Raw genomic sequence first — 22875 nt, forward strand, 5'->3', positions numbered from 1 at the left:
CTCATGCAGTAGTCCAGCCTGAGTGTGGGTGGAGCAGGGAGGGTGGGAAGGAGGAGGTCGTGTGGGGCCTGGCAGAGTTGGAACCAACTTGCACTGACATAGGAGGAGGGGAAGGAAACTTAGGAGGAAGAGGGGGAGTGGAGGGGGAGGCAGAGAAGGAAGGGGAGTAGGAAGAGATGAAGGCCAGGGAGAAGTCTTGGGGAATAGTGGAGCCTCCCAGTGAAAGGAGGGTCAGTGAGCAGCTTTGCACAGAGAGCTCATCATTCGGCTTGTAATGCCCTACAAGCCAGCAGACTTACACAGTCTCTGGGATTGCGGGACCAAGGTGGTGGCTGGGTGTGGGTGGGGCCTCTGTGCAGTGAGGCTGGCATCTAACCAGGGGACAGCTGGGGGGAAGCACACTCCTTGTCTCTTCCACGGGGCGCTGCTGAAGGGCCCTTGCCTCCCTAGCCAGAGAGGGTGGTTGACCAGATCTCTGGGGGCTGCTTGTCAGGGAAGGGGGTAGTTCTGGTGACACAGAGCAGACTGCAGGGGCCCAAGGGAGAAAGGTGTTGTCCTGGCCAGCAGATCCCCTCATCTCAGACTCTCTGTGCCTTCAGTGGGACCCCAGGCCCTCAGCTCTGTTGAGAACTGGAGCATGTCTCCTTGCATACATTATCTGTTTGGCAGCATTGTTGGTTGGTAATCCTGGGACAGTGGTATTTGGTAGAAACTGAATATGGGTTTCGAGCTTGAAAAACCACACTACGGCAAGACTGGCTGCCAAAAAACAATGAGCTTCTTGTTACATGGCTGTTTTGGAGGGAAGAAAAGAAAAATAAACACTCTTCAGGAAAAGAAGGTGCTGAATTGTGCCTTTAGATGGCAAGAATTGCTTTCTACAAGTTCAGCAAATGCCTCGTTGCCCGAGGTGGGCAGCGACATGAAAGGTATGACCTGGCTTTTAAAGAATAATTAGGGTTTTTCTCCCCCAAGCGACCTCCTGCATTCCTGTATGGGCCCCGGTATGAGAAAGTGGTGGGTGCGCTTTGTAAGAAAGAAGCAGGTTGCCGCCAGGCATCCACATTAGGGAGAAGGAAGCTCTCCCCCTCTCCCTAGTCGCTCCTCCTTTTAACATTTTATTTTCCAAGGTTAAAAGGTCTATGAATTTGACCACGAAAATGAAAGCATCTTGTGAGTTTGGTCGCTGGTGGCGCACACAGCAGGGAGCATCTCCGCAAGCGCGGTCACCCGTGCACAGGCTTGCTTGGGAAGAAACCCTGCATCGGGTAGCACCTTTATTAATAAGTCACTAGGCTGGGTCGGATCAGAGGCCTCTGCTTGTTCTCACCGCACTGCCTCGCCTCTGTCTCCCAGTCCAGGGAAGCTCCTTCATCTCCTAGGACTGCCTTAGCCCAGGCTGGAGACCCCTCTACTCTCCTTGTAGGGGGCAAAGCAAGCTGCTCCAGGAGGGGGCAGGGAACAGCTTGGGATGTGTGCAAACATTGCCAGGTGGTTTGGCAATCAGTAAGTCTTCTCTGATCTATTTCATTTCATTTGATAAGAATGTTCCAACCTCAGGAAAGGAGCACCGCCTGTTATTTGGAAGCAGAGATCCTTTTGCTGTACTGTTCGACAATGTAGTTACTCTTGTTTTATCTGATGGTTGGAGCAGAAGCCGTTCTGCTCAGCTTCATCGCAGAGCATTTGCCAATGGTTAAGTGATCCACACCTATGGAGCTTTCTTAACTGCCTAGGAGTTGGGTAATGCTGTGGGACACGGCTCTCCTATGTTCCTCTTTGAGTATTGACTTGATGTGTGCAGAGATAGAAGCGTTCCCACATATGCGGCCCGAGTGTAGAGTTTGGTGAGTGTTATGGATATCTTTCGTTATTATGTCTTTGAGAATCCTATCAAGAAAGCTAATCTTTTCATGTTGAATTACTGAAAGCTTCTCCAAACCTGGGTCAAAGCAGTGCAATAAGGTTGTGAGTAGGGTTTCTCTATTGATTTTGAATGCATTTGTTGCACAAATGAGCCTTTTGGGGGCACCTTGAGGAGTTAGCTTCCAAGCTGCCCTCATGGATACAGGAGGCTGGCTTTTTGGGGTTTTTGTCCTCAACAATAAACCTGTTAATAGTAGTTAAATTATTTGTAGCAGCTACCAGTCCTTGAGTACGGCCTCCACAGCACTGCAGCATGAGAAACATTTAATCCTTATGTTAACTGTGTCAGATGAAGGTTGAAAGTGCTCTTTGGTCAGCTCTAGGGGAAACTGAGGCTTAAAAGTGCCAAGAACCTGTGCACATGAAGTCACTTGTTGGAGCTCACACGGCTTGGGGGTATCTTTACTAGATCTGAACTTGTGTTTTCCTGACTGCAGGGCGTGTCACGGGGACTGGTAGATAGATGGCTTACAGCTGTAGAACTATGTTCCGGGGGTAGAATTCTGAAATATGGTGTCCGCATTGCCCCAAAATACTGCCTTTTCCTGGGGACAGCCACTGCCCCTGGCTTTACTAGAACAGTGTGCCGTTACTGTCTTCATCTGTAAGCTGCAACTTAGAATGGCCTCTTCACTTGAGACTTTCGTGCATACATGTCTTTCAGCCCATATCATTCATCTGCACCTCTGGTGAATGTCCCTCTTGTATCGGGTTTTGTTGGTAAAGGCAGAGCTGGTAGAGTAATGCATCTGGGTGATGTGCCTCATTTGTCCTTTATTAGAAGGAATTGTTGCCTTAGAGAGAATGTTGCCCTCTTAGAGGTGCTCGACTCTGAGGGAAAGTATTATGCGGGTTCTAACCCGGGGTCGATCACTCACGGTGGTCTGTGGAGCTTGTGTGCATGTGAAGGTTCATCTTTCCTGGAGAGAGGACAAGTAGCCTTCATTGGATCCTCTAAGGAGTCCCCAGCCATCAAGGTATTGAGAACCCTGAGGACTGACTCAGGGGCTGTCCTAGCTCCAGACATCATCTGTGGACAGGTCCTTCCCTTTCCCTTTGACTCTGCCCCTTCCTCTGTTCCCTGAGGGTGCTGAACATGGTCTCTGTGATCCGTGGAATCTATAAGAAAACTAGAGCCTCAAATGAAATTCTTGGGGGCTCTAACTCTACCTAGAAATAAGACGAGGCTCTAACTATGCTTTGAAACAAGGCTTGTCCAGACCCATCTCACATTGCAGCAGATGGCTTGTGTCTATGATTGTGCCAGAAGCTTCACCAAAGGGCCGTTTTCTGACCTACCCCTCTCATTATGGCTACCCCCGCAGGACACCAATGTTCTAGCACAGGGCACAGCATTTAGACAACTCAACATAAACCTTCCAGATACCCCTGGGGGTTTGCTTTCAGGAAATAGCTAAGGGGCAGGGACACATTACAGCCTGAGTGGATTCCGAGATTTAGCTGGCATTCCAGTCTTTCCAGCCATGGGGAACTTACTCACACTGTGCCATCCTCAGTCACCCCATACTTAAGATGGGAAGCTCTACCTTCCATGTGAAACTGCTGGGAGAAGCAGGCACACACAGAAGGCTTGGCTGGCTCATAAGTGTTCAGAAACTAAGAGCTAAGAACCATCTGAATATTGTCCTTAGAGCTGTGAGAGCTGGTTCCTGGCCATTGGGTGTTTGGGGGCTCCCTAATAATCCCTGGGTACCTTCACTATCTGCTGTCCTCTGGGCATCTAGACATTCCCCTTGGCTTCATTCATAGCAAACTTGGTTAGTGGCATAGCAGCTGAACCCCAGCATTGAGAACTCACTCACTCATGCAGCAAATAGTTGCTGAGCGACTCTGTCTGTCTTGACCCCTGTTCCCTTAGAGTGGAAGTCTAGAGTCGTGGCTGGTCCGAAACAGCTCAGCGAAGACCTGTTAGTGCAGATCAGGAGAAGCACTAGAGAAGGAACCAAGTCCCTGCGGGAGAATGACAGGGCCTCATTAGTAATTGGGGGATGGCCTTTCAGGGAGTGCACTTCTCAGTTTGGGTCATGGAGGGCGGAAAGGAGCCAAGGAGAGGGAAGATCATCCCAGCAGGAGGAACAGCATGTTCAAGTCCTCAACAAGGGAGAGCTTGCTTGTTCCAGGTGTGGAGGAGGAGGTTAGGTTGGGACTTGGCAGGTGGCAGAGCTGAGGCTGGTGGGGTCAAGGTGGGAAGTCTTGGTCCTTCGAGGCCATGCCAAGGTGCTGTACTTTATTACAAATACAAAGCAAAGCACTGAAGGGACTAGATGAAGAGTGAGCAGGAATACAGAATCTCTCGGCAGGAAGCGAGGGTGAGCAGTGGGACAGAGCCTATGGATGTCAGGTGGGGATGAGGGGATTTTGTCCTAATGAGTGGCATCCTGCTTCTAATGGGGATTCTATCTAAGCCACTCCAGAGCCCTCTGAAACAGCTCTTTCTGAGTCCCAGTTGAAAGGTGAGTCCCTTTGGTAGCAGCATCCCTCCCTGTCCCTTGTTCCTGGCCTGGGTGGAAAGGGAGGACAAGCGGTGCTGTTGCTAGATTATTGAGAATAATTTGGAAGACCACTTTCCCACCCCATTTGCCTCCACGGTATTTTCCCCCTCATTTCTAACAATCAAATTAGTTTATTCCTGGCCTCTGCTGTTGGGATTGGTGTCTTTCTTCCACTTTGTTCTAGGGTTTTATTGTCCCTGGAAGGATCAATGGAAGGACGTTGTTGATGCCAAAAGAAGGCCCACCTTTGCCTGGACTTCATCTATCAAGCACTTGATATGCTTTAACTTTCATTGAATTTCTTTAGAAAACTGTAGATGTATCTTGCAGAAGGGAAATTCTACCCACTAGATAAAACACATTTACAAAAGAAAACCGGTTAATTTCCTTAGTCATGCCAACCCTATTGAAGACTCTCAGGGAGCGTGACCCCAAAGTATAGAGTGACCTGTAGGCCCCACTCTGAAATCCAAGTCTCAGGGTGTGGTTTCTGAGTGGACAGGGTAGACAGGGAATCACAGGGGGAGGGGCCGACTTTGGAAGAGCCATGCCAGGGGCCTGATGGGCACTGTGTCATGTGGTTGGTCACACAGGTGATGCCACTGCCTCTCTGCAGAGGATGGGAGGGGTGAGAGAGAATCCTGCTTCTCTCCATGAGTTCTGAGAGGAGCTCCTAGGTCTGGTCAGAGCTGTGCCTCCATCACTCATGTGTGTACCAGAAGGATCTAGAATGTTCTTGGAATCCCAGCTGTCACTGTGATGGTGACCCAAGGACCAGGTGATCCTCTTCTTTAAAATACTACTCTCTTCTTAAAGATAAACATGACCTGCCCAGCCTGTGGTCCGATGAACCACCAGGGTAGGATTCAGGGAGTGGAGAGAAGGCTTGCGTGGGCCAGGCACCACACACCCCTTCCTTAGAAGGTGCTAGGACAGGAAGGGCCTTCTCTCCATGCACAAGATCAGATTTTGAAACTCAGTGTGGCCTGGTCACTCATGGCCATCAGTGGGATGATGGCCATCCTGCCTGGCCTGCCTGGCCCCCTCCTGTTCAGTCTGTCCAGTTGGAGATGATCTAAGATAGTGGGGATGAGCAGAAAACCCCTGATAAATCCTGGGACTTGGTCTGCCTGCCTGTCTCAGAACTGATAGTGTAGGGACCCATTTTTATTTTTAAGTATTCTATTGTATTTTAATTTTCTATTGAAGTATAGTTGACACACGATGTTATAGTAGTTTCATTTTACAACATAGTGATTAGACAATTGTATACATTACTCCAATGCTCACCACAGTGTGACTGCCTTCCCTATGCTCTACTTGCCATCCCTCTGACTTATTCATTTTATAACTGGAAGTTTGTACTTCTTACTCCACTTTACCTATTCTGCCCATCCCTTCCCTGCCTCCCCTCTAAACACCACCACTGTGTTCTCTGTGTGTGTGAGTCTGTTTCTGTTTTTCTTTGTTCATTTCTCTTGTTGCTTTAGATGCATATATAAATTAAATCATCTGATACCCTCTAGATCCATCCATTCCATTGAAATTGGCAAGATCTTATTCTTTTTTATGGCTGAGTCATTGTACATTCACAGTCTTCACAGTCATTGTACTTTCCACAGCTTCTTTATTTATTCGTCTATCAGTGGATCCTGGGATTGTTTCTATATCTTGGTTATTGTAGATAATGCTGCAGTAAACATAGGGGTACAAAGATCTTTTCAAATCAGTGCATTCATTTTCTTTGAGTAAGCACCCAGTGGTGGAATTACTAGCTAGCACAGTGGCACCTTTTTTTTTTTTTTTTTTAAAGTTGGAGGGCAGTGTCTATCTTAGAAAGGAGAGTGACCACATATGAAAAATACCACATAGCATTAGGTGGAAAAAAACACATAAAAATCATTCCCCAACCCCCAGTCCCTTGGTACTCAATGCTGTATCTCCCACTGAGGTAAGGTTGTGCCACTGTCCCATGGCATGAAGGAAGGAAGGAAGGAAGGAAGGAAACCAAAAACAACCTCCATAAGAGGTAGACCCAAGCCTACATAACCACCGTGTGTATGTTCTAAAGAGTCACAGGGCTCTACCCCCTCAGTGACACTGCTCCTTCTCCTTCATATGTAAGAAGACTGTGCTGAAGATGAAGGGCCCCAGCATCATGGCGAAGGCACTGGCTAGGTTAGTAAGGCTAGGCCGAGGGGATGAAGGGCTCATACTATGTGTACTGGACAGGCCTCATGGACACCTGAGTGTGAGAGCATAAGTGTGTGCAGTCTAGCCAGCTGTAATCCACTTTCAACTGGAATGCCCATACACATCAGGCAACTTGAAATGGACACCACATTTGCCACCTAGTGCCTAGTAGATGGCACTAAAAATATTTCTCTTTTTAAGTTTTTGACAAACCTCCATACTGTTTTCCAGAGTGGCTGCACCAGTTTGCATTCCCACCAATGGTGCACGAAGGTTCCTTTCTCTCCACATCCTCACCAACATCTGTTTTCTTTTCTTCATGATCTTAGCCATTCTGACATGTGCGAGTTGATATCTCATTGTGGTTTTGATCTGCATTTCCCTGATGATGCATGATATTGAGCATCTTCATGTGTCTGTTGGCCCTCTGGATGTCTTCTTTGGAATAAGATGTGTTCAGGTCTTCTGCTGAATTTTTGATGGGATTGTTTGTTTTTTTGGCATTGAGTTGTGTAAATTCTGCATATATTTTGGATATGAGCCCCTTATTGGACTATCATTTGCAAATTTCTGCTTCCATTCTGTAGGTTGCCTTTCATTTTTTGACCGTTTCCTTTGCTGCAGAAGAGCATTTTATTGTGATGAAGTCCCAATAGTTTATTTTTGTTTTTATTTCCCTTGCCTGAGGAGACATATCCAGAAAAATATTCCTAAGGCTAATGTCCAAGAGATTACTGCCTGTGTTTTCTTTTAGCGGGTTTATGGTTTCAGGTTTCACATTTAGGTTTTTAATCCATTTTGAGTTTATTTTTGCATACAGTGTAAGAAAGTCTTGTGATACTCCCAAAACAATGATTGTGACATCTTTTATTCAATTAAATGTATTTAGTTTTCTTAAATACCTACAGGCATGAAGCTAGGTAAGTATGCTCCTTTTACAACTGTAAAATGAAAACATTGTACAAATTACACATACACATATACAAACAAGTTACACATTGTACAAATAAAGCACAAAAGTCACATTAACAAAGTTGTTAGTTGCTGATACTTACTGTGAACTTGAGTACTAGCCAGTGTCTGTGCTCATAAGCATCATTACACTGGATCATCATGGCAATCCTACAAGGTCATTCCTATTTTCCAGATAAGGAAACTGAGGCACAGGGCTCCATCTACTGATGGAGAGCACATAATCAGTGAACAGCAGAGCCAGGCTTTGATCCAAGGCTGCCTGACATGTAGCCATGTGGCCCTCACTCTGAATCACAACCCTCCACTCCTTTTCTGTGGCACTGACACTTGACTGAGATCAGCAGCATTCAATCTGACATGCAAAAAGTTAAATCTTTGTAGGTCAATTTCTTCCCGTGCACATTAATCTTTTGACTTTAAGATAATGACCATCATTTACATCAATGCCTCCTGCACTGTGGTTCCTTTTTTTTTTTTTTTTTAAGATTTATTTATTTGAGAGAGAGAGCACAGAGCAGGAGAGGCAGAGGGACAGGGAGAGAGAATCCAAAGCAGACTCTGCACTGAGCATGGAGCCCAGTGTGGGGCTCAGTCTCATGATCCTGGCATCACGACCTGAGCCAAAATCAAGAGTCAGACATTCCACCAACCGAGCCACCCAGGCGCCCCTATGGTGGCTTTTTAATGCAGATAACAAGATCCCATTAATTTGATGGACCTGTTTGATAATGCATGTGAACTTGATACTGAGAAGTACTTAAATCAAATATTTGTCATTGCCTTTTTAACACCACATGTCTAATCAACAAGGCAGGACCTTTTCATCACAATTTTGGGCAACAGAGAACAAGCGTGGTCAGTTCTGGAGCAGTGCAGGAACTCTGGATTTGGACCCCCATGGATCCCCTGACCCTCAAATGCAGAGGACATTATTCAGTCTCTGCTGCAGGCGTGGTCCCAACCCCACCCAGCATTGGTACTGAACAGTGTGGCAGTGAATACAATGCAGATGACCCCATGCGGGAAGTTCCTAATTAAAACACACACACACACACACACACACACACACGATTGCAGGTTAAAAAAAAAAATCTTTCACCCTTTAGGTTGCCAACAACTCCATTTGTAGATCTTTTGGGATTCGTGAACTCTGCTTTGAAGAATAATGTGTTTTAAAGATGAGGTTTCTTGCACAAAAGTTTCACTTAAGAATTCTATAATTATTTTAGAACACTTTTTTAAAAAACTAAACAGGCACACTCAAACACATTGTGACTTGATGAAATTTCCATGCTGCGCAGGTGCACCTTTTTGCTATAAATGAACTTCACACTGCCCTAAGTCTGTTTTAGATTTCTCCCTGGGTCCGATGCCCTCTTTGGGCACAAGAGAGTACGTAAAGACAGGAGAGCTGTTCTGAGATCTACTCCCTGCCAGGTCCTGAGCCAGTCACCTTACTTCTGTTACCAGGTTCAGTCTACACGGAAGCTCAAGCTCAAGCCTCATGGGCAGAGCCCCAGAGTGTCCGTGAACCCCACGCTATGCCTTCAGTGCCTCGGTGGGGCAAGCTGTGGCTTACGCAGCTAGAAGCTCCTAGCCGGCTGAGTACCCAAGCGGGCGGCTCTGAAACCAGCACCATCAGAGTCATGAAATGTGATTGTTTCTGCTAGAAGGCAGGGCAGAAGCACTGCAGAAGCACCTGAATGGCCATCTGTCATCCTCACGGTATACTGACAAGTCCCAGCCAAGTGAGTAGGGGCTGCCGGGACCCTGCGACCCTGGGAAAGCTCACGTCCACGCCCCTCCCACTCGCACCATCTGCTCCACTTGGAGCGCTCGTCCCCATCTCTGCCAGCTTGGGCCACGGAAACCACAGGGCAAAATGGACACTGTCCACCCCCAGACTCTAGTCGAGGTTGCTGGGTGGATGGGCAACGTCCTGTCGTCCTGCCGTACCTGCCGGGCCCCGGCGCACCCGTCTGAGCACCTCACCTTCACCTTCCGAGGCTCTCCACGGGAAGAGCCGGCCCTCTCAGCAGGCTCCTTCGTCTCTAGCTTCTCATACCAGACCCACGCTATCTTCCCCCAGCTGGAGCACACACTGTTCTAAAACGAGCTCTCATTCCCCTCCATGCTGCTAATGTACAGCTTTCTGCCTGACTCTTTCTAACCTAGTCCCTCTCCTGCTCCTGTGACCGCGCGCTTCTCCTTTGGATCTGACGGTCCATGGCTTTGAATTGCTATGGCTTCTGAGCTTGCCTTCCAGAGCTGTTGGAATGGGTGTATGTGCGCGCATGCGCTCTCCTCCGTGAGCGCATGCAAGCTTCTCCGTGGGCGCATGCGCGCTTCTCCGTGAGCGCATGCACGCTTCTCCGTGGGTGTATGCGCGCCCCTCCGTGAGCACATGCACGCTTCTCCATGGGCGCATGCGCGCTTCTCCGTGGGCACATGCTCCCCGGGAGCAGGCACTGCTGTGCTCAGAGCCATTTGGGGACAGGCACAAGGGCCTCGGCAATCCAGTCCACGCTCAGCCCCCTGCCGCCCTCTCATGTCCTTGCTGGGAGCAGCCTCATGCCGCCCTTGCTCTTGCCACCTCCGACCGACTTCTGTTATCACGGCTGGCAGGTGACTTACTGAACCAGCCTAAGTCCGGAGTCCTTTATCATCCCTGAGTGGCACGGCCTGTCCTTCGTCCTTTCTGTCCTTACCTGCGCCGTCACCGGGTCGCATCGGCCTGCCCTGGAGACGGTGAGCTTGTGGAGGGCGACTTAGATCTGGTACCGTTGGTCTTGGAATGGTCCTGACGTGATGGGGTCAACCACGTTGGTTCCCTGCAGGACGATCTTCTCAGACGCACTTGGTACTGGTTCCCAGGACACGTTTATGGTTTGGGGTTTTTTGTTTTTTTGTTTTTGTTTTACTTTATTTATTTATATGAGAGAGAGCGCACATGAGCACAGGGAGGGGGAGAAGCAGGCTCCCCGCTGAGCAGGGACCCCCCCCCCCGATGCGGGGACCCCTGAGCCCTGGACCCTGGGATCCTGACCTGAGCCAAAGGCAGAGGCTTAGCCCACTGAACCACCCAGGCGGCCCCGTGGGACAAGTTACATAAGTGTGCAAAAATAATGTTCCAGGGCATCATTAGGAAAGTCCTGTTGGAAACGTACACCTTTCTCTGATGTTTCCTTTCAACCACTACTGCACCCAGGAATCTCCGACCGTGACAAATGTGGAGTCAGGTTCGGGAAGCCTGGGGTGAGGCCCGGAGCCTGCGCTGACTCCTCTAGGGCTCCCTACCCGCCTCCAGGTTGCTCCCTTCATGGGAGGAGGTGGAGGCCTTGTCCAGCTGCCAGTAGGAGAGACCAGGCTGACAGGGGCAGCGAAGTGACCCTGAGAACCAAGGCGGCTGGTTTCTAACTCAGAATCTTTTAGGAGGAAGCAAACTGCCTGCTCTGGAAGAATCTTGGGGAGAGAGTGGTAACTCCCTTCTGCCCGTGGCGAAAACAGACCCAGTTAACCAGAGCTTTTGCTTCTCGGTGGATCCAAAGAGGGAGGAATGGGGTGTGCCAGCTTTCTCTTTGAAATTCCCTTTAGGCAGATACTGTTCGTCCTGCTTCCTGCCAGGGCAGCCGGATGGTAAATGGGCATCAATCAAGCAGGCTTGGCAGATGGGTGAGCCGGCATCAGCATGACCACTGACTTCAGTGCCTGCTGGTCGTGGACACTGAGAAACTGTTTGAGGCATGAGGGGGGGAAAAACCCCACATGTAAAGCAGAGAGCCCTTTGGACTTTGTTCCAGGGATGTTAGAGTAGAGAGCTGTGAGGACTTTCCCTTTGCAGGCTCCAGGCCCTGCCTGCCCCGGGCTCCCCCAGCCTGGCCGGGTTCCTGTGGAGTTGGGTTTTATTGTAGCTGCCTGGATTCCCGCCCTGGAATTTGCACTCACTGGGCCCAGGTGGTACCAGACGAGCAGCCCACGGCCTCCTGGATGGCCTCACGTGGAGGGAGCAGATCTCAGTGTTCTGTTGCTTTTGGACGAGCTCTGGGAAGAAAATGTCAGCTAGGGGCATCCCAGCTGATGCGGGAGCTAGCAAGCACGGCCCTGAAATTTAGACAGGAAATATGGGTTGGTTTGAAGCGAAAACCGTCCGGTGTTCTGACTGATGACCTTTGAGATCCCATAGATGTTTTTGTATATATTATGTTGTTTTATAGTTTCTGCTGGGGCACACCCAGTCTCGTACCTGGAGGGAGCACAGGGCGACAGGGAGGGGGATGCTGCTTGCTCAGTGACTCAGTCCCTGAGGTATGTGGGACCAGCCCTGCTTGTCCCTGACAGTGTGGAGAAAGAAGGCAGGGTCGCCAGCTGGGTCACCGGCCTGGGGCGTGCCCAGGAGGGGCCTTGCTTTTTTTACTGCCCATGTGCCCCATAGGGCCGGATAGGTCCCAACTCCATGGCACCTGCACAGACCTTCCTAAAGGGAGTCACAGGCTTGGCAGTGTGGTGATGTTTGAGGACGAGTGAAGCTGATTGGGTCCGTGGGAACAGCGCAGTCCTTCACAGGTGGAGGGAGCCCGTGGCACTGTGACCCTGTTACATGGAGACAGTGCTCACTTTCAGAGGAGCTTGGTGTGTCTGTCCACCTGGGCAGCTTCTGCTCTTGAACTGACACATAGTTACATCCTTGAAAAGACAAGCCAGAATTCAGGTATTGTGGGTGCTCCTTGGGTGGAGGAGGATTCCAGAGGGAGGCAGAGGAGGCCCTATCACTGTCCCCGCACAGTGAAGCTTAGTCTGGCAACCTGTGTCCACCCTCTGGACCTGCTTCCAAAGGGGTCCCTCCCCTGGGAGTCCAGCCTCACCCACCCCCTTTGCTCTAAGGGGCCCTCAGCCTCCCTCCACCCTTGGCAGGTGGTACATCCACCTTCTCTTTCCCCAGTGTGCTCAGCAAGAAATTCCTTCCATGCTGGGGAGCTGGGCTGGGGGGGTCCCTAGGAAAGAGCCCACTGAGGTACAGAAGACAGCCCTGGCAGTAAATCTGCCTTATATTCTACAACTCCCAGGATGAACATCTAATTTTATTAGGTTGAAATTATTGTGATTCAGTTGTGATGAAATACACATAAGATGGAATTGACTGTGCTAACCATTTCTCAGTGTGTAGTCGGTAGCATCCGAACATTCACGTTGCCGTGCAGCCAATCGCCCATACTCTTCATCTTGCAAAACTGAAACTCTGGTCAACCAAAACTGTTAAATTGTTACACAAAACCTCTCCATCCAGCCCTCCCCAGCCCCTGGTGCCCTCCATTCTACGGTTGGTCTCTCTGAGTCTGATGGCTGTAGGAACCTCAAATAAGGGGAATCACACAGTATTTGTCTTTTTGTCCTGGCTTATTCACTTAGTATAATGTCCTTGGATTCCTCTGTGTTGTAGCATGCTTCAGAATTTGTTTCCTTTTTAAGGCTGGAGAATATTCCAGAATGCTTTGCTTATTCATTGGTAATGGGTGCTTAGGTGGCTTCCACATTTTGACTATTGTGATTAATGCTCCCATGAACCTGGGGGGACCTTTTCAAGTCTCTGCTTTCAGTTCTTTTGGGTATATACAGAGTTACGTTCTTTTATTGTGCTTGGCTTTGTTGCAGTGACTGATACTGCATTTTTTATCACTGTTAGATGTGTGGCAACCCTGCATCGAGAAGGTCTACCGGTGCCATTTTTTCTGACCCCATCTGCTCACTTTGTGTCTCTGTGTCACATCTTGGCAATTCTCATATTATTTTAAACTTTCTCATTATGATTATATTTGTCCGGGTGATCTATGATCAGCCATCTTCAATGTTGCCATTGTTGTTTTGGGGCACCACAAACCATGACCATCGAAGACGGTGACCTTCACTGATCAGTGTTGTGTGTGTTCTGACTGCTTCACAGACCACTGTTCCTCTTCTGTCTCCCTGTCCTCGGGTGTCCCTATTTCCTGAGACAAAACAGTGTTGAAACGAGCTCAGTCAATAACCCTGCAATGGCTCCTACGTGTTCAAGTGAAGGAAGAGCCGCACATCTCTCAGTTTTCATGAAAAGCTAGAAATGATTAAGCTCAGTGAGGAAGGCATGTTGAAAGCCAAGGTAGGCTGAAAGCAAGATCTCTTGTGACCACTGGTGAGCCAAGTTGTGAACACAGAGAAACAGTTCTTGCAGGAAATTGGAAGCGCTCTTCCAGCAAACACACAAATGATAAGAAAGGAAAACAGCCTTATTGCTGATATGGAGGAAGTTTTGAAGGTCTGGACTGAAGATCAAAGCAGCCACAACATTCCCTTAAGCCAAAGCCCCATCCAGAGCAAGGCCCTGCCTCTTCAGTTCTATGAAGGCTGAGAGGGAGGCTGACAATGAAAAGCCTGAGGTTAGCAGAGGTTAGTTCGTGAAGTTCAAGGAAAGAAACATCTCCAGGTGGAGCAGCAGGGCTGATGGAGAAGCTGTAGCAAGTCAGCAGCAGATCTGGTTGAGGGAATTAAGCAAGGTACTAAACAGATTTCCAGTGTAGACACAACAGCCGTCTGTTGGAGACGGATGCCATCTAGGACTTCATAGCTAGAGAGAAATCAGTGACTGGCTTCTAAGGAAAGGTTGATTCTCTCATTAGGGGCTAATACAGCTGGTGACTGGAAGTTGAAGCTTATCCTCAATGACCATTCTGAAAATCTTAAGGCCCTTAAAATTTGTGCAGTCTTCCTGCATTCCGTAAATAAAGCCATAAAGCCCGAATGATGGCACATCTGTTTACAGCATGTTTTACTGAATCTTTTAACCCTGCTGCTGAAACCTACTGCAGAAAAAAGGGTTCCTTTCAAAATATGACTGCTCATTGACAGTGTACCCAGTTTCCCAAGGGCTCTGATGGAAATGGACAGTGAGATAAATGCTGTTTTCATGGCTGCCACAACACGTCCGTTCCATAGCCCATGGATCAAGCAGTAATTTTGTCTTTCAAGTCTTATTATTTAAGAAATACATTTCTTAAGGCTGTAGCTGCCCTAGACGGATATTCCTCTGGTGCATGTGGGCAAAGTCAATTAAAAAAAACTTCTGGAAAGGATTCAGCACTCTAGATGCCATTAGGAACATTTGTGATTCATGGGAAGAGATCAAAATATCACCATGAGCAAGAGTTTGGAGGAAGTGGATTCCAACCAGCATGGATGACTTTGAAAGGTTTAGGATTTATTGGAGAAAGTACCCGAAGATGTGGTAGAAAGAGCGAGGGAACTGGAACTGGATATGGAGCCTGAAGATGGAACTGAATTGCTAGGCTCAGGATCAAACGTGAACGGAGGAGGAGTTGCTTCTTATGGACATGCAAAGACTGTGGCTTTGTGAGATGGAATCCACGCTTGGTGGAGATCCTGTGAAGACCGTTGAAGGGACAATAACAGATTTAGGATATTGCAGGAACTTGTCTGATAAAGCAGCGGTAGTGGAGTTTGAGAGGATGGACTCCAACTTTGGAAGAAGTTCTGTGGGTAGATGCCAAACAGTGTCCCATGCTACAGAGAAGGCATTCGTGAAAGCAAGAGCAATCAATGTGGCCAAGTTCACTGTTGTCTCAGCTTAAGACATGGCCATGGCCACACCATCCTTCAGCCACCACCACCTTGGTCAGTCAGCAGCCGTCAGCATCGAGGCAGACCCTCCACCAGCAAAAAGATAGGACTTCCTGATAGCTCAGATGATGGCTAGCATTGTTTAGCAAAAAAAAAAAAAAAGTATTTTTATTTTTGTAAAGACTTTATTTAGAGAGAGAGAGAGAACACAAGCAGCGGAGGGGCAGGGAGAGAGGGAGAGAGACTCTCAAGCAGACTCCCCGCTGAGCAGGGAGCCTGACATGGGGCTCAATCTCAGGACCCTGAGATCATGCCCTGAGCCGAAATTAAGAGTTGGACGCTTAACCGACTGAGCCACCCAGGTGCCCCAGTATAGTGTTTTTAAATTAAGGTGTGCACATTGTATTTTTAGACGTAATGCTGTTGCCCACAAACACTGCAGTACAGTATAAACAGTACTTTTACATGCACTGGAAACCAAAGAATTCTTCTGACTGGTCTTACCATGGTAGCTGCTGTTTTACGTGCTCTGGAACCAAACCCATACCACCGCCAAGGTGTTCCTGGACCCAGAAGAGGAATTATAGGGGATCTGATTTTATTTTTTTGAGGAACCTCCGTACTGTTTTCCATTGTGGTTGCACTCCTTTGCGTTTCCACCAGCAGAGTACAAGGGTCCCAATTTCTCCACATCCTTGCCAACATTTCTTTTTCTTCCTTTCTTTCTTTTTTTTTCCTAATTATAATATAAAAGCCGTAGTTTGGGTTTTCTATTTTTCTGTAATAAATGTCCTGTAGTCCAGCTCCCAATGTCCCCAAAGGAACTGAGATGCAGAAAGAAGAAACCCATGCACAGTGTCTCAGATCCTCATGGCTTACCTGGGACACACAGGATGACGTCTGAGACTGGGACCTACTAGCCAGCCAACACTACAAGAAGGCCAAGATCAGGCCAAATGGCGACCACTGTGCCTTGGCTCAGCCCTCCACCCCTCCCTGCTGCAGACACGGCACCTGCAGACTTACGGGCTTGTTGGTGGCTGGCTCCAGGCGGGGACCTCCATAGTATTCAGAGAGGTGTCCTCAGTCGAGGCCCAGGTTCCTCTCCCCTGCCCGCCCTTGCCTCTGCTTGGAAATGTCAGTGTCATCTCAGACCCAGGTCACTGAAAGCCACCTGGTCATTGCCTCCCACAGTGTGTCCTCTGTTGGGCTGCTTTGACCCTTGCCCTGGAGCCAGAGACTTGGAACCCCAATATCATGGGTCCTCCTGCTCTTGCGGACCCATCTGCCTTCCCCCCATGGTCACTCTGTCCGTGCACCCCCACACACACACAGACACACACAGGCTAACCCTCTCATTCAGGCTACTTGTCTCCAGAACTGTTTGTGCTCACTGCTCTGGCTGCTGCTGCCAGCGCCCCCCCACCCCGACACCTTCCAGCAGTTTCTCCCACACTGGCTCTCACAGGTGATCTGGGATCCCCACTGGCTATGTGTTAGTTAGGTCCTTGGCTCGCTTCCCAACCAGACCCTCTTTCAAGTAGTGGCCAGGCCTTTCCCTTGAACAAAACAGACACAAAACCACCTTCTGCTTCCCTCCCCTTTCTCAGCGTCATTGAAAAAGATGATCCCTAAATAGTTGTGGGACGCTCTCATTCGGAACCACCCACTCACGGGTTCTCCAACCAGCAAAATGAGAACAGTAGATCCTCTCCCTTAGATTATAAAGATTCACGTGAGAAAAAGTGGTTTAGAGAAACTGCAGCACTCCGGCACCCTGAGCGGATGCAGCCCATAATGCTGTCTTCCCTAGGGTGGACATGACCCATTAGCCATTTCCCCCCACCTTAATACCTGTAGATATGAAGGGCAGCACACTCAATGTGGAGAATATAAACAGTCTTAATACAGCATCTGCTGCTGGGGCACCTGGGGGCTCTGTCATTTAAGCATCTGATTTCAGCTCAGGTTATGGACCCAGGGTCCTGGGATTGAGTCCTGCTTCGGGCTCCCTGGTCAGCGGGGAGTCTGCCTCTCCATCTCCCTCTGCCCCTCCCCCTGCTCATTTTCTCTCTCTCTCTCTCAAATAATTAAATGAAATCTTTTAAAAAAAATTAAAGCATCTGCTGCCTTCCAGAGATGTTAAATGAAGTTGAAGACATGGGGCACCGGGATTGCCACATGGGAAGGTCGACGGCAGTGGGGGCGGGTGTGTGTGTCCGGTGTCTTGGGCTGGCGTAGAGCGGCTTTCTCCCCCCGAGGTCTCTGTGCTTATGGACCCACACTGCTTCTGAAGTGGGGCCTTGACTCCATCCACACCCCAGGCACCATTTCTGGTGTGGACAGAAATTTCTCACGTGCACTCTTCAAAATAATTATTCTGTGAAAGATAAAAATGCAATGTCACAAATTTATCAACATATATATTTATAATCTGTCAGTTGCTTTCATCAAATGATACAGAAATTGCAATGGAAATGCTGTGCGATTTTGCTGCTAAGGAGGCTCTGTTCCGGAGAAATGTTGCGATTCGATAGCATAACCATCTCTCGGGTGATGCACGTTCGATGGGTCTGTTCTGGGTCTAGGATGCTTGGTAAGCCTCCCATGTGCTTCCTGAGTGCAGCCAGGAGGGGGCACTGGTCTCAGCCTTGTGTCCTTGGGCCCAGAGCATCTAGAGGCTTCTCAGAAGTGCTTTTGAGCTGTTTTCAAGAGAGCAAAGCGTACCAGGCAGGGTGTAGGTTGTGGGAGAGGCAAGAGGGTGTGATTGTGGGTTTTCCAGGAACAGGGAACGTTGGACCGATTGCCAGGTGAGTGGGGGAGGAGCAAGGGCGGGTTCATGATGGAGGGTCGAGGGAGTCCCCTGACTTTCAGGCTGTGCCATTGCTTTGGGTATTAGCCGCAGCCCTGCAGGGGACAGGTGTGTGATGACATTGAGTCACAGACTCCAAAACGAGGCACACACCCAGTTTTTGCTATGAAGGAATTCGGGGCCTTACTGGATCTTACCGGAGCCAGAAATTCATGTCGTTTTGTGACATGTTCCAGTTTTTTCAGCGTTGGCTAGCTTCAGTGTGCATGCACAGGCAGGCCCGCACGTGAGCACACATGCACAGGCTTGCATAAACACATGTGCGTGCTTGCATATGTGCGGGCCTGCACATGCACAGACACACCTGTTCACATACACGTGTGTGCATGTGTGCACCTGCGCACAACACATCTGTGCAGGGATGCACACACATGCACACGTGTACACACATGCACGTAACACTGTGCTGAACAGAAAGCTTCGCCGGATGTCCCGGCAGCCTGCGGGGCTGTAGGTCCTGTGCGGTGGTGGGGTCAGGGCGTACCGCGCAGAGTCAGGTGTGAGAAGACACATGGCCCCCGTGGTCGGAGTTCATCTCCTGCATGTGGAGTGAGGGCATCCTGGGAGGCAGTGGGATCCACTGACCGAGGCTGAACGGTAGGAGGATGCTGCATGTGTGCAGGTGTCCGTGATGGGAGCTGGGGAGATTGTTCGTGTGAGGAACGCTGGGGGGACTGGTGATTCCTTCTTCCTCTCTCCCTGCTTCCACTCCCGTGATGGGGCCAGCCAATAGAATAAATGCGTCAGGAGCTGCTTCCTGCTCGACTCAGGAGTTCAAGCCAGGTTTACTAGTATCCAGAAATAAACAGAGAGCATCCTCAGCAAATGTATTCATTTCCCCAACATGTTAAAAAATAAATACTTCTTTTCCCAAAACGAAAGCACCTTTGGGAGGTAATGTGAACAGCAGGTGGGCTTCTGGGAGCCTGAGCATCAAGCCCTGGACCCAGGGTTGACTAGTGAAGGACTCTGTAACCTACTTCTCCATGTCCCGACTTCCCCTTCTGTAGAATGGGGTGGCATCCGTTCTTCATAACAGGCTGGAGAATGCAACACTGAAAATCGTTTGGGTTTATTGCTAGCTTTGCTGTTTTCTAGTCTTATCAAGATGTGTCCACGCGCCTGTCCTATGAAGCAGGAATAACTGTAGTACCTCCTCAGAGTGTCATTGGGAGGGTCCATGAATTAGTGACATACAGCCCCCCCCGCAATATGCCGACTACTTCGCTTTCATTTCTGCAAGTTAAAAATGAAGGAAGTATGTAAGGGGTAAGAGGAAGGCACAAATGATAACGATTATGACACCAATGTAAGGTTTTCACCAAGATAAAAAGGGAATTAATCTAGGTCTCCATAGCCCAGTAGAGGGGGAAACTGGAATGTCATTCCGATCTGAGTCTCTACATTAACCAGTGACATGAATGGCAGGAGCTCGTGGCCTGCTCTGAATCCCATTTGCTATTTCCCTCTCAATTTTAAGTGACCTCTTTCGTTTTACAAGTAATGCATTTATAGGTGATATTATAGAAAAATTAGGAAGTGCATAGAAGTGAAAATAGCAAAATGTGATATGTCACGTATCCTGGAGATTCTTGTGTGCGTCTTTCTAGACTATGATCTGTGACTACAATGCATAATTCTCTTAAAAATGGAATTTTCTGTAATATTTGTTTTCTAAAAAAAAAAAAAATCTGCATCAAGTACTTCAGTACATCAAATCCTATACTTTTAAAGTGTATTTAACTAGTACCAGCATAACATTGTTTTGAAGTACCATAGTTTGTTGAAACGGTCTCTTACTGACGTGCAGTTCGATTATTTTATGTTTGTTTGCCATTTTAAATTATGCGGTACTGAGCACCTTTGAACTTCCCATGGGGAAATAATTGGGGAGTTATTTCTTTGCGACCAGTTTCTAGAAATGGAATTACCATGCCTGATACCTTGGGCCAGAGTGCCCCCAAGAAGATTGCTCTGCAGGAGAGTTTAAGCTCGTTAGCTCTTTGTGGCAGGAGGTGGGAGGGCGAAGTGGGCAGGAGCGGCCCCTGGGAGTCAGGCACGTCCACTCTCCATCGCTGCTCCAACACCAATAACCATGGGCCTTCAGGGGAGCTACAGATCTCTTGGACGTGCAATTTTCTCAGCTGCCAGATCGTTTGAATGAGGTGAACGTCCTAAGGTTATTATTAGCAGAGGCCCTGGCGCTGAGTAAATACTAGCTATTATAAAATACCTGCGGTCTCTGTAAGATGAGGCCCTTACGCACACATAAGCATCTCTGTATGTGCATGTATATACACATACGTGAAGACAGAGACATACTTGTATATAAAATAAAATACCTGTATCAAGTAAGGTCTTTTGCCTCCCTGAATGATCTGGAGGAGACCAAATGGGTGACTAGTGGGGGACTGGTTCCCAGGTGTTTACAAATCTCCTGCAGAGTGAACTGAGAACTCAAAGCATAGCCGGGAATAAGGCGACAATCCCATGGCTCGTGTCCCTCACTGCCCAGCCGCTGTCTACGTGCAGGGGGGCCCAGGGGAAGGTGCTGGTCGGATGGGCTTTCTGGGTAATTTAGTGCACCCTGATGCTGTCCTAACAACCCCAGCATCGTGGGTCTGTGGATTTCAGGTCTGCAGCTGGTCATGGTCCTGGACCCAGAGCTGGGACAGGGATCCAGGCCGAGTGAGGCAGACCACTGGGGGAGTCCACGTTAACTTGGTGTGATTTTTTTTTTTAACCCACTCAGTGGCTCAGAAACGGCTGGTCCACACAAACTCTGCTACACCAGCCCACTCCTCGATCTGTACAGATTGTGACGTGCCACTGCCTGGTGGGAATCCATTTCTCGGCCAATCCTTTCCTTTCCAGCATGCTTCACCTCTTCTTCTTAGTTGTTCCCTTTCTGTTAGTGTTGAAGAGTGTGCCAATGCATCAATTTTAAAAGGGTTATTATATACCTCAGAAGGCTGTTCTGAGGAGGGAGAAATAGTTAAAAGAATGGCTTGTCATGAGGGAAAGTCCTAGAAAGCTGCTGGACGCTCAAGGGTGATGGTGTTAAGGTCATAGCTGGAAGCTGTTGTCTCATTCAGTCCTTCTGTGCTTTCACTGTTGAAGGAGGAAGATGAAGGCCCGCGCCCCCCCTCCTCCTGGAAAGCCCACCACGGCGGATGTGCACAGCAATCAGAAGCCTCCCCGGGACGTGTCCCCCGGCCCCCCGCAGAACCTGCTGCACATGAAGGAGAACTTGAGGAACAGCACAGTGGCGGTCACCGTGGTTCTGCCCAGCGGGCTGGAGAAGAAGAGTGTGGTCAGTGGCAGGTAAGGGTCCGGGCACCTTGCGGAGGGCTCACTGCCGTCCGGCCTCAGGTCCAGGGAGAACAGAACAGTGGGTCGTGTGGGGTTGTGTTCACTCCCCTGTCAGGCAGACCTGGGACCCTGGGACACAGAGCTGGGTCCAGGTGACCATCCAGAGTGACTCACCTGGATGACGTTGGCTAAGCCGCCCCTCCTTGACTCACCGTCATCCCAAGGGAGCAAGGACTGCACAGCTCAGTCCTGCTGGAGGGCGAGCTGGGGGGAAGCAGCAGTGGTTACAGGTCCATACGCTTCTCCAAGTAGGTGGCCAGTCCCCGGGGTCTGCACCAGCCTCCTTGGCATGGAAGTGATGCAGCTGGGGAAGCCTCCCGATTCGACCCTGCCCCTGTCCGCTGACAGGCTGGCCCACAGAGGTGCAGACGCAGTCAGTTTTCCAAATGCAGCTTCCACAGCACGTCTGCACTGATGGCTGAGCTCCCGCCCAACCAGTTTCCAGCCCTGAGATGCCCACTGGATTCCTTTCTCACACCTGACCCATCCGGGAACGTGCCTGAGGTCAAGGTCACATACCCCTTCCTCTTCCCACATCAGCCGCACTGGAAACATTGGCAAAGCGTCCTGCGATCATAATATTAAGAACTTTATTACCAGTAGAATTTCTGATTTCAAGATACATCATCATGTTGTTTGATCGATTTTGTGCTACAGCTGTTGTTCCTGATACTTCGATCTGTAAGAACACATTTTCACAGAGTCATGGGAAATGAAAATTAAATCTCAGCATTTGTATAGTTTTTATGATAGAGTATGATGGAGTGATCAACTGTGGAAACTTTGCAGCATAAAAATATAGTTTGTCTAATTCTGAGGCAGGAGCAAATAGAGGTCGTACGTCTTGGAAAATAAGATATGATCAGATGTATTTCACCCTTTTTTAAAAAAAGATGTTATTTATTTGTTTAACAGAGAGAGAGAACACAAGCAGGAGGGACTGGGAGAGGGAGAAGCAGGCTTCCTGCCAAGCAGGGAGCCCAATATGGGGCTCGATCCCAGGACCCTCGGATCAGGACCTTAACGACTGAGCCACCCAGGCACCTCAGGTGTATTTCACTCTTAAAAAACAGTTTGCTCCAATATTTTTTAAAATGGATAAAGGTGGAAATCACGTCACTGTGGGTGCTTTTATTTTATTCTGGTGGTTGTGATGAAGAGAACAATGGAAGGATTTTATTTTAAAATATCAGGATTTGAATTCTCCCTGAAATGTTATGCTGCTTAAACTTTGTCATGAAGATTCACAGTGGCAACTTGATGTGCAAAGGGGTATGTGCGTCTTATAAATCTCTCCACAGGCTACGCAAACACGTGGCAGATGGTTGCTGCCAGCCTCAGTGCGTAGCTGGGGCCCGGGCTGTTGGGTGTCGGGTGCGGCATCTCCTCCCGCACTAGGTGATGCCGGCCGGTTTC

The 22875-nt window shown here is 49.0% G+C and overlaps 1 protein-coding gene across 3 annotated transcripts in view; it reads left to right on the forward strand.

Annotated features, from left to right (window-relative positions):
* Positions 1–22875, forward strand: part of COBL (cordon-bleu WH2 repeat protein) — a 260358-nt gene that overhangs the window by 77173 nt on the left and 160310 nt on the right. For 2 of the 3 annotated variants that reach the window (XM_044245687.1, XM_044245686.1), the window contains exons 1-2: positions 1732–1847; positions 21208–21411. In XM_044245687.1, the coding sequence (XP_044101622.1) occupies positions 1747–1847; positions 21208–21411 (305 nt within the window). In that variant the 5' untranslated portion in view covers positions 1732–1746. Of the gene's footprint in view, positions 1–1731; positions 1848–21207; positions 21412–22875 lie in introns of those variants that run through there. The other variant, XM_044245688.1, reaches the window with a different exon arrangement.

Source organism: Neovison vison, chromosome 4 (genome assembly GCF_020171115.1).
Source record: "Neovison vison isolate M4711 chromosome 4, ASM_NN_V1, whole genome shotgun sequence".
NCBI lineage: Eukaryota > Metazoa > Chordata > Mammalia > Carnivora > Mustelidae > Neogale > Neogale vison.